Source organism: Sceloporus occidentalis, unplaced genomic scaffold (assembly GCF_023333645.1).
Source record: "Sceloporus occidentalis isolate IW3139 unplaced genomic scaffold, rSceOcc1.0.p SCAF_9, whole genome shotgun sequence".
NCBI classification, from domain to species: Eukaryota; Metazoa; Chordata; class Lepidosauria; order Squamata; family Phrynosomatidae; genus Sceloporus; species Sceloporus occidentalis.
The window spans coordinates 3815019-3827240 of record NW_028316989.1 but is presented as its reverse complement, the minus strand read 5'-3'; the positions used below and the strand labels follow the sequence as shown (position 1 = coordinate 3827240).

At 41.9% G+C, this 12222-nt stretch overlaps 1 protein-coding gene across 1 annotated transcript; it reads right to left on the bottom strand.

Moving 5' to 3' along the window:
* Positions 1-87: 87 nt before the first annotated feature.
* POLR3D (RNA polymerase III subunit D) lies at positions 88-10948 on the bottom strand. Its single transcript, XM_089537340.1, has 9 exons — positions 10883-10948; positions 9756-9930; positions 6773-6816; positions 5986-6137; positions 4360-4484; positions 3094-3259; positions 1994-2256; positions 1248-1400; positions 88-845 (listed from the first exon to the last, which is right to left on the bottom strand). The coding sequence occupies exons 2-9, from the start codon at positions 9918-9920 to the stop codon at positions 723-725; spliced, it is 1191 nt and encodes a 396-aa protein (XP_089393466.1). The 5' UTR covers positions 9921-9930; positions 10883-10948; the 3' UTR covers positions 88-722.
* Between the last annotated feature and the right edge of the window lie 1274 nt (positions 10949-12222).

Below are 12222 nucleotides of genomic sequence, written 5' to 3'. Positions count from 1 at the left end.
TACCTACATGAAAAAAGCAGACTAGGGGATGAACGCAGGACCACTCTATGGCAAAGTCAGAGTGTTAATATATGCAAATACTCACTCTCAAATTAGTGATACCTTTATTTTTGTACAATCCCACATTTTGCTCTACTTGACTTCCATGACTGGAGGAAGGGAGAACAAAGCCCTGGGAACATACCCATCCACAGCATTTTAATCCCCTTTGCTCCTGTTGCAGTGTATGGCTGTAGCCACTCAGGCTGAAAAAGCCCAGGGAGAAAGGGCTTCATCTTCAGTTCTCAGAGAGATTTGGAATAGGAGTATCCCCTTGCTCTTCTGCAGGAAGTGGATACTGAACAACAAACCTCTACCCCAAGCCTCACACATGTCACACTGTGTACTGTTTTTTGTTATGCTCAGTGGCAATATGAGCATTCTACAAATAAAGCTGCCTCTAAACCAGACCAGTGAAGGTCAGTGCACAAAGCTCTTGCCTTCTGCAGCTACTGGAATAGCCCCTAGCTCTTGAGGATTGAGCACTGCCAGATGTCACAAAGTTCCCTTCCGCTATAGCATGATTGATCTTGTCTAGGAGAGTCTTCCTTGGAACACCTCTGAATTCATCTTCTAAGGAACAAGGCACTTCTGGACAGCCCATGTCACCACTGTATATAATAAATCTCCAGGAACGTTCAGCAAGTTTGGCACAGGCCTTTGCCACAGGCCATTCTTCTTCTCTATCGATGCTTGTGTTCCAGCAGGGATTCAAAATCTGGTGCACAGACCAGCTTGTGCTTCACATGGCCCAGGACAATCATTTCGCCACTTCTGTTGTCTCCAATGCCCACTGATACCAGTTCCTTCCAAGATAAAGAAAGCTTGGTGTTACTACCAAATCCTATCCAAAGCTGCGCGTAAATAACATGACTGGTCAAAGATACTTTTGTGTAGCAGTCATTGTCCCAGCAAGCAAGGGAGGCAGCCACCTCAGGCAATGCATTTTGAGTACCACAAATAACGGGGGCAAATAAAGGGTCACATGTCCCTTGCTTTAAAGTAACTTTGTGAGAACAGCCCTGCTGGACCAGCCAACAGTGGAGAGCCAGCAGCTCCTGGGGAAGGCCACAGAAAGAACAACAGCCCTTCCAACTCCTAAAAATGGGGGGTGGGAGTAGTTCTCCTTTTATCAGTAGCTAGAAAAATGGACTTTGAAGAAAGGTATTATTATGATCAATAAGACATGTTTTCTGAACAAGCCATACCTGGAGGAAGGAGCAGGGGGTCCCCATGGTGAGATCAAGAGTGACTCTGCCTAGAACAAGTTGTACCTTCCCTGATTTGCGGATCAGCAGCTTCCCAACCTGCCCTTCAGACAGGCCCCCTAAGGTACAGATGTTCTCTGCCTCCTTGTTTTCCTGAAATCATGCAAGGTTACAAGCAGTTTATAATCTTTGTAGAAACCAATTTTACAATATTTAGTAGCTCTCCTTGTGCCCACCATGTCTGAGTGCCCATGTAAAGAGTACTCTCAGTGTCTCTGCCTTTGCTGGCATGTGGCCAAAGTTGGCTGTGCTCATCTGTGTTCAAGAAGGATAATAAAACCAAAATTCTGCCCCTGAACAAGACAAGCAGCTCCTGCAAAGACTAGTATGAGATGAAAATTCAGCAACCTTGACCTTGTTTTTTCATTTACATATTTTATTCTGCACAGGCTGGGGCAAGAAGCATAACTGCACTGATAAGAGTCATTACCACCACAGAAAAATCGAGCAAGTGCCCTGCCTACTGATGTCCCTCAAAACATTCTCTAAAGTGTATCTCTTAAACCATAAGGTCTACACTTTTTAAAGTGTAGTGCAAGAAGGAAGTTGTGCAGCCTGCACTACTACTGTGGGCATTTCTCCTGCCCTCTTGCATTTCTACTCATGGTGCTAAGATTAGGAACATGTGCCATTAAAATCCTATCCATCCTGTATGACATCTTACTCCATCATGAGTAATCCCATACCTGGTTCTTCTCCTGCTTTATCACCATCATCTGCCCATCCTCATTCTGCACCTCTGTCTTGACTGGTTTGGAGTCCTGGGTGGATGGCTGCCCCGGTAGTGTATCTGGCAGCTGCAGAAAGAGGAACTCATCCTCCTTGCAGAGACTCAACCTTTGCAGCAGCTCTGCCACCGACACATCCTGAGGGAAGGGAGGAGGTGCCTTTGCAGGAGTTGCTCTGAGGGCAGATGGTGGTTCTTCTTCATCATGGGGCTCCTCTTTCACTAGAATAAGGCCCAAGGGAGGCAGGATTATAGACCTGGCAGAGATTAGCTGTCCCCTTCCCAAAACAAATCTCTCAGCTTCCCTAAAGCCACGTTACAACAAAAATGAGATTCCAGCTCATTCCTCCAGCCATTTCCAGTAGACTTCAGATACAAGCTGCTATAGAAGTAAACAATGATTCTAATATTTGCCATGAACAGCCTCCAAGATGAAACAAGGTTCTCTGGGCCAGAGGTGCTAGAACAACTAGTCCAGTACTCCATTTGCAACTGTGGTGAGCCAGATGGAAGGCAAAAAGACAGAAGCCATATTGTTTATCCCAATGTTCAAAGATCTATTTTCTCTGACATGGAAAGTTCCAGGCATATCCTCAATGAATTTATGAGCTTTTTAAAAAGCCATTTTCCCCAGCATGTAGTAAAGTCTACTGCTGTCTGTCCTGCTGTCTATTCTGAATCTATTGCCTAATCACTTAGAGCAAGAGTAGGTAAAGTATGGTCCAAAAGCCATTTCTGTGATCCCTAAGGCTAACCTCAATATTGGGGGCCTGGGGTGGAAATGCCCCCAAGTGGCTGATAGTGATTTCACAACATTTTGGGGGTAATTTCGAGAGACCACTCACAGCAAAAAGCCCAATAGCATCATTTCAGGGACATTGTTGGCTAGTTCATGGGGAAAAAACATAGAACACCACATTTGGACCTCTCAGCCCAATCTCACCCTCCATCCCTAGTGATTTCCCTGCTCTGAGTTAAAGGCTTGGCTAGTGAGAAAGTGATCCTACAAGGATCTTCTCCATAAACCCATGTGCCTTCTGGCTGATTCAAGCGACCTACCTTTCACTGAAGAGAGATCTACCTCCATCTCCTCCTCCTTAGGGCTGGAGCGCAAAGGCTTGACATCCTCTTGATCATCCTCTTTGAAAAGCCAGCCTGAATGAGCCAGAGGCAGCTGCACAGGCTTGTTTCGAATGTCATTTTTCAAGCCTGGGTCATCAATGAACTGGCAGAAGAGACCGAGAAAAAGGAAAGATTAAAAATGAGAGCAATCCCTGATGCTTTATTTCAGGGTATCTTTATACGCATGAATGTGTGTGCATGTGCATGTGTGTTTAAAATGAAAAAGAAATATGGATATACTGGTTGTGTAGTAGGATGGGGCAAAGATTACATAAGCAAGTTCATCCAAGCCTCAGATTTTATATAATATTTCATCAGCAACTGGCATGGCGTACAGAAGTAACTTCCAAGACCCTCCCATCCCCCTGTTCCAGGAAAGATTGCACAGACTCAAAGAAAGGAAAAATGTCTGAGCTGAATGAAAAACAGATGATCACTAGCAAAGAAGAGTGTCTGATTTCAGTGAACTGAAGCGCTCACCTTTTAAAGAATGCACACATCCCTGTGTGAGAGGCCAAAACATAGGACCCTCAAGGAGGCTTACAAAGGGTTCAACAAGGAAACACATCAACTCTAGACTAGGCCACACCTGCAGTCTCAACACCTGAAGGCCACAAACACCTGCCAAAACAATAGTTTTCCCAAGCTTTCTAAGACATCATGACAGCACAAGCCTGGCAGGATTCCAAGGGAAATGAACTCCACAAAAAGAAATCCACCACTGAGGCTAGGTTGTTCCGCTTCACACTGCAGATGGGGGCTCCTAGAAGTAATGTTTCTTCCCACAAAATAATGTTGAATTTTTTTAAATGATTCAGAGACATCCAAATTGTTTAGAAACAAAAGTTACAGCCAAAAGTCACCAAACAGTTTCCTAAGATACGAGGTGACTAAAAATCCAGCACAAGGTATTGAAAATACATGGTGAATATCGGAAAGCATTTTTTGAAAAGCAGCATCGGAATTTAGCACCTTCCTGGATGTGAACCAGAAGAAGGAGGCAAGAAGAGTGAGTGGCAGGAAAGTCTGCCAAAGGCCATGCTAATTTCACACCTCAAAATGGCAGAAGACACCACCACTTCCAAAAGAAGAAAACAAAGAAGTCTTAAATGAGCTGGCTGCTAAGGTTACGGCCTCCGTTTTTTTTAAGTTCAAAAATTTAATGTAGACTCTTGTCTCAAATGCAGCTCTCCCAAAACTCACATCATCCTTCTCCAGCATGCGCAAGATGTGCTTGGTCTCCTCATCTGTCTCCCTTTTTTCTTTCTTTATGTTGATGATGTGGGATGGGCCAAAGTCAGACACATCCACAGTCTTATCCCAGGTACCTGTGTAGAAAACAACAATGGGATATCTGTAATCTTTCAAGTGGTAACTTAGTTTGTACAGTGTACAGTACAGTCAGCCCTTCTTATACATGGATTTTTTATACACGGATTCAAGCATCCACGGTTTGAAAATATTTTTAAAAAGTATAAATTTCAAATATCAAAGCTTGATTTCCCATTTTTTATAAGGGACACCATTTTGCTATGTCATTATAGTTAATGGGACTTGAGCATACACGGATTTTGTTATCCACGGGGGATCTTGGAGCCAAACCCCAGCGTATAACAAGGGTCCACTATACTTCATTTGGACAGCCCAACTGGAAGTGGTCTATGCTGAAGTCTGTAGATTAAATTATTCCCTAGAAATGAAGTCAGAGAGGTCTGACTGTTGACGTCACTGTGCTACATCTTCAGCTGTACAAGCAAAGACAAAGGACAAGGGCAGGGATGGGGGCAAGGAAGTTTCTATGCCATATTTTACTTAGTTAATATATCATGAATAGTAAAATTAGAAGTCAACTGCTCTGCAGTTACAGGTTATGCTCAGCAGCACTTCCAGAACATTATTACTGATGTGTTACTGGATTGGCTTTAATGTTTTAATGAAGACTTTGTATTTTACCTCGTATACTGGGCCACTGATATCCACTCGGGTATGGTTCCTGGACCCTTTGTGTATACCAAAATCCATGAATGCTCAAGTATCATTATATACAATGCTATAGGAAAATGGTGTCCCTTATATAAAATGGCAAAATCCAGGTTTGCATTTTGCATTTTATTTCCGTGGAGGAGAATATTTCCAATCTGTGGATGGTTGAATCTGTGGGTGCAGAGCCCATGGATATGGAGGGCTGATCTGTAACATGAATCTTAATGAGATGAAAGAAACAAGCACCTATAGGCTTTCCTACTTCAGATGATGTTGTACTTAATACATCATAGAAAATAAAGATTTAATCCCATGGTGCAGGTTGGGATTAAAGGTGGATCCTGGGTTTTCAATTACAATTATTGCAATATTTTGTATGCATCAAGCAGGGCAAAATAACATCTCTCACAGCTGATAAAGAAGCAATGCTTTACCAGCTGCCCAGTTTTATATCATTGATTCCAACATCCCCTCTGCCATGTACCCATCTGCATTTGTTCAGCCTGCTTGCCAATATGGCTTCAGCTTTTGCTCTATTTACTACCACAACTGAATTTATGATTTACTATCACCCCAAGAGGATTATATATACGTAACTGAAAGCAGAAGCGAACTGTTTCTGCTTATATCCCTCAGGACTGTTAGAGAGGACATCCTGACAGTTTACTCAAAATGCTTCTGTAACAAAGCTAACTGATATTCCTGTTCTGTTATTTGGAAATGTACAGCAGAAGCCATTCCTGTGAGTCCACACAGATAAGCAAGGATCTGAAAGTAAAAGAGCAAAGCTACAAACCTGGGCGGTAGATGACACTGCCTTATTATTGATGCTGATCTTTCACATACCTTTCTTTTTCATCATTTCTGCTGGACCTTGCTCAAAGATGGAGTGAGATTGGATGACCTCTGGCCTCCCTCTGCCTCGTCCATGACCATCTCTCTGCCGATCTCGATCACGCTCCTTCTTCTCTTTCTGGACAGAAACATCCTCTTTTGGCCTAAAGGGTAGCCACCAAAACCAATTCACAATGGGGTCAAATGTTGTTCTTCTGAGTCTTCAAATAGTTTCTGAATTATGGTGAGCCTAAAGTGGCCCTACTGTAGAGGTTTCTTTGCAGATTTTGTTCAGAGAGGGTTTGCCATCACCTTCTACCGAAAGAATAGGCCTTGTTCAAAGTCACCCAGTGGGTTTTCATGGGTTGGTTGATCAGGGACTCGAACCCTGGTCTCCTGGGATCCTAATCCAGTACCCAAGCCATTACACCACTACACTTGGGGATCAAAGTTACCTATTTTTTTTTCTTAAGATACGCTTCAATATACTCAGAAGACTCTCAAGCCCTTTTCTGTCTGTAGCTTCAAAATATACTTTATTTGATGAGTAACAGTGAAATCAAATGTGCAGAAATAGGATGCCATACATTTTTTTCTGGATTGCATCTCTGTACTGCAGATGAAGCATCCATTACATGTCTCAATACCATTCACTATAATAAACTTCTTCCATTTGGAAAGCTAGCATGTCAGCAAGAAGACCAAACTAAAATCCCTCCCACGTAAGTGCCTCCAGTGCATTAAGGCTTTTCATTCCCACAATAGCACCCCATGGAGATAATATCTAAATGCCACTTACTCTTCTTTGATTTTCCTGCTAATTATGTTGGGGGCAAAAGTTTTCTGTTTTAAAGAGAGAGAAAAGAATTGAGATGGTTAATTTTTTAAGACTGAGGTTTCTCATAAAAATACATTTTGTAAAATCAGGGCTCTAATTCTCCAATCTGGATTCTCAAATTTGTAGGAAGGAAGTAACACAGCCTTATAAGCTTAATAACATTCAGAGGAATGAGGAAAATATGTATTTTACAATGTTCCAGCATCTAGAAGAAGGTGCCTCTATGCTCTGTCTGTCTTCCAGACCCTTCCCAGCTTCTGCTATTGTTTTCTCTCATGTATCTCCAGCGGCCATTATCGCCACATTCCTTTCTTCTTTCCAAAACAGATTCTGAAATCTGCAAATACTTAAAGTGGGTTCAGAAGGAAGCATAAAAAATTGTTGAGTTCAAATATAAAACAAGCAGATTTTGCACTACGTACAAATTTTGCATTAAATGCCCTTTATGTTTTTTCAACAGAGTAGCCTTGACTACAGGATACTTCCGTGAATCCACTCCTAGGGTGGGAAGTGTGTCACAATGATATAAGGGAGAAATCACTATCATAACGGCTTTTCAAGGTTTTTGCTAACTTCATATGATCATATATTTGTGCTGGCATTATGGGTCCCAGAAGCAAGCCTCAAATACTGTGTGAAGTGGAATGGGATGTCCAGGTTTCTGCCAGTTTCCTAGCAAGCGTTATAATGAAATCTCAACGCATTCCAGATATTGGGCTCCTGGGCCATCATGTGCCTGGGATTTTTCCAACCTCTCTTGGCTTCTCTTCCTTGCATTATTACAACCCAACAGGTATCCCTATAGTGAGTGTAATTTGCTCACTATTCACAGAGATGGACCAAAATATCTGACTAACTTCCAAGCATACTGGAAAAACATGTTTCAAACAGTAATGTCAAAATGAACATGGAACTGGCCCTACTGCATTTTAAGCTCAGAAAATATATAGTGAACATTTAAGCCATAATCCTAAACATTTCTAAGGAGGTATAAAATCGCATTCTCCTTTGCGCTCGGGGCAGTAAAACAAAGTTATTAAAAGGACACTGAAATTATTACTGGGCACACCTCCTTTTCACTGCTTTCAAATCAAACGAAGACTGAAAAGAACCTCAAGAAAACAATTTAGCATCCAACAGATCAGTTCCAGGAGGTAACAAATTTAATCCCTTTCATATGAAAGCCATTAGCATGTGCAATCCCTCTCAGGCTCTTGCCAAATAGGTCAGGTTAATGTCAACAGCCTTCCAAATTTTCCATAAAGCTACATTTTAGCTGGCAATTGATACTTCTTCCACCTGGAAACCATCTATCTATCTGTTTTGATTAATTTGTTTGCTGTTGATTGAAAAGCACTGGACTGAATTAGCACTTCCAGATAACTCAAGGAGGTCATTTTAAGGGCTCACTCAGACTACCTGAGCCTGCTTCCAAAATCCGTGTGAACTGCTTTCAACACTTGGATTTTCAAATTTTCCACATCAGCTCATCTTTTCAGAGTCCTTCCATGCAAAGTCAAGCATGAGTTGGGACAGTGTGGCCTATGGGTTGCTTGTGGCCCTCAGTACTGTTCTTGGGGCCCTAAGAGCTCCATGTTGTTAAAAACCCTCCCCTCCCACACACACAATGCACTCCAGGGAGCATGTAAGGTAATTCTGCCATGCTTTTGGGCACTGAAGTGGCATTTCTTCTAAGAGAAAGTGAGCTGGGAGTTGACTCTGTGACTTCCAGTTCACTTCCTCTTGTAAACAAAAGACTTCTCTTAATTCTTAAGCAACCAAGAAGGGCCCAAGAGAATAGTGAAATTGCCCCCAAGGAGCATGGGGGCAGAGGGCAAAAATTTGGGATGTTGCCTTCCAACGTCTCTTGGAGGTTCAATGCAGGCCTCTATGTTCCACAGTTGTCCACTCTTTCAGTAGAGTATTACAAGGAATGTTCCAAAATGTGCTCTCAGTTAATGGAGGGCATCGGTCAATTTTATCTGGTGGCACTGGTCAGTTTTATCTTGTGCCACCGATTCTCCAAGTAATAAGTGTGACCCTTAGAACACTAATATGGTTGATAGCAGTGGCTGTTTTCCAGAACCTCCAATAACTTTCTCAGCAACTTCCAAGGTTGGAGGAACATAACTGACTTCCACTGCTGACAGTTTACGACATATCTACTAATCACTAAGTTCTACAAATGTGATTTAATCTCTTTGGCACTATACTATATCTTTTAATAAAGATTCTGTGAAAATCATTTATGGTGTTTTTCAGCAATAATCTGTCTTGGAAGCACTGACCCTCCTCCTATTCTCTCATCCATCCAGACTTTAGTGTGAGCACAAAAGTTATGTCTGCTGGGATTTTGTAGATTATTTAGCATTGTTTTCCTTTACTTCACCCTTTAAATCTTTTGTTATATGCTCCTAAGTTTTACCCTCGACCTATCCACGGGTCATATCAAAATCCATAATTTTGACCCCAAAACCTGCCTTCGACTTATACATCAGGTCAACCTATAGTCAAGTATATACAGTGATTTGTCTCCCGTTTCAATCAATCTATATAAGACTGCGTTATAAGCCCCCAAATCAGTCTCTGACATTTGCTGGTATCTGATGGTTCAGAGGACAAAAATATTATCTGGTACACACATCATTCACAGCATAAACCAGGTATATCTCATTGCTTACTCCCAGGTTCTGGCAAATCAGAAATGGTAAGGATACTCTTGAGTAGGAGTTTTGATATTAAGTTAGGGACTGATTAAGTCTTACTGTTAAAAGAGGTGGATAAGTGGGAATCAACTGTCAGTCCTCTGCCCTGATCCTTTATCTGCATGGGAGTCTCTTTTCCGGATCGCACAAGAACATTCTTGAGGTTCTGCTCTACTAATTGCATCCTTTGAATGTGGAAAAGGCTTTCTTACAGGTTTCTCCCTTCATTAGACACCTACCTTTTTCACTCCGCCAAGGGTAAGGTCCCGAGAGCGGATGGAGGGCAGGCGGCCTGGATTTATGGGGGCCGTGGGTCGCCTTCCTATCAGCCCTCGTGGGGCGTTAAGCGTGGGCCGGATGCCGCTGGGGTTCCCAGGATCGCTGCTTGAAGCCCCTTCTGACATCTTGAATTATCTGCCAAGAGAAAACAGGTTTAAAAAAAGGTTCTTTAAAACTCTCATCTGCCCTGGTTCAATGCTGGGGAATTCTGGGAACTGTAGTTTTGTGAGACATTGAGCCTTCTCTGTCGGAAAGCTCTGGTGCCATAATAAACAACAGTTCCCAGGATTCCCTAGCACTGAGCCAGGGAGGTTAAAGCGGTCTCAAACTGGATTATTTCTGCAGCGTGTTCTGGACCTACGTTGATGTTGCTGTTTCCGATTCATGGCAACCCTAAGGTGACACTGTCATGGGGTTTTTCTTGCCAAGTTCCTTCAGAGGAGGTTTGCCATGGCCATCCTCTGAGGCTGAGAGAGTGTGACTTTCCTACGGTCACCCAATGGGTTTCTATGGCCTGAATTCGAACCCTGGTCTCCGGAGTCATAGTCCAACGCTCAAACCGCAGAGGAAAATAAATACAGTGATGCTGTACCTTCTACATTATATTGATGCCTATTTGCTCACTGCTGAATAATAATAATAATAATAATAATAATAATACATATTTTATTTATATCCTGCCTCTCCATCAGGATCGAGGCGGCTTACAATAAAAAAATAACAATATAAAATACAGCAATATAAAATAAAACATATTATTCCTTCCTATCAATAGAACAATTAAAATTCCCCATATATATATATATATATATATTGTGTGTATGAATTGTACTGAAACACAGTAGTATCAATAGAGCACAGTGGTTTGAGTGTGGGACTGTGACTCTGGGGACCTGGGTTCGAATCCTGGCTCAGCCATAGAAACCCATTGGTTGACCTTGGGCAATCAGTCACACTCTCTCAGCCTCAGAGGAAGAAACTGGCCAAGAAAACCCCATTATAAGGTCGCCTTAAGTCTGAAGCGACACAACAACCACCTTCCCGCCCCCAATAAGAGAAAAACACCCCAATTTCCCCTCAAACCAACCTAAGATCCGACGCTGACTCCAAACCATCAACTCATCCTCTTAGAACGACGAGGGCCCAGTTTTTCCTAGTGCGCATGCGCGGGAGTGCGAGCAAAAGACGTCGGCCATCTTTGAACAGGGCAAATCCGCCTTCTTCCCCGCGTTTCTGATAACAGATGATGGCGCGTCCGCCATTTTTGCTACGGGCACGTTCTTCTTTGCCGTTCTGCCTTTTTAACGCGCCCACTTTAACTGTCATGGCTCCTCCCAATGGAATCATGGGATATGTAGTTTTAGTGAGGCATTCAGCCTCTGGTGTGTTAGATAGCTCTCTCTGGTGACCAAACTTCTTGCTGTTGTGTCCCTTGTTCAAGTGATAGGCTTGCCTCAGGGTTCTCATAACACACTGCAGAAATAATCCAGTTTGAGACCGCTTTAACTGCCCTGGTTCAGCGTTTAGGGAATCCTGGGAACTGTTTCTTATTGTGGCACCAGAGCTCTCTGACAGAGAAAGATAAAATGTCTCACAAAAGTTCCCAGAATTCCCTAGCATTGAACCAGGGCAGTTAAAATGGTCTCAAACTGGGTTTTTATTTCTGCAGTGTGTTTTGGGCCATTCATAGGGTTGCCATGAGTTGGAGTGTTGTTGTGTTAACAACAACAAAAATTGCACAAGCCTGGAAAGAAATGGCAATGTATGCTACCACTAGGTGACACTACCTGGAACTACCTGGATTATTTTCAGACAGTGAAAATAATCCAGGTAGAATCTGGGTTTCTTTGTTGTTCACATGCATTTTGAATACATCTAATTAAGATTTTTTTTGGGGGGGAGGATCTGCCAAAAAACCCCACATAACCCAGGTTTTTATTATTATTATTATTTTATTAATGAACAAATTATCAAATAACTTATAGACCAAAAAAAAAAACAAACCCATACTTATGAACATAAAATACAATGCAATACAAGAAATAATAGTAAGGAGATCAAAACAAACAGTAAAAAACATCTACTCTAACCACTAGACAAAAATAGCAAAACGACATACACAATACTCCACAATAATAGATAAAAATAACCGTTAACATGTTGTTTTTTATTATTAAATTTTATTAATCAAATAACATATAATATAAAATAACTTGTTCTGTTCACACACTTCTCAAGTAATACATGTAAACCAGGTTATTTAACGTAGAGATTGCTCCTTATAAATCGATACCAATTATGCCACTAAGTCTTTTTGCTTAAATATATGTCTTGAACCTCATATAAACCTTGACGCTTAATCGTGTTCCTTTACATAGATCTAGTATTAGCAGTCAACCTAAGGCTAAATCGCTAGTAAACCCAAAC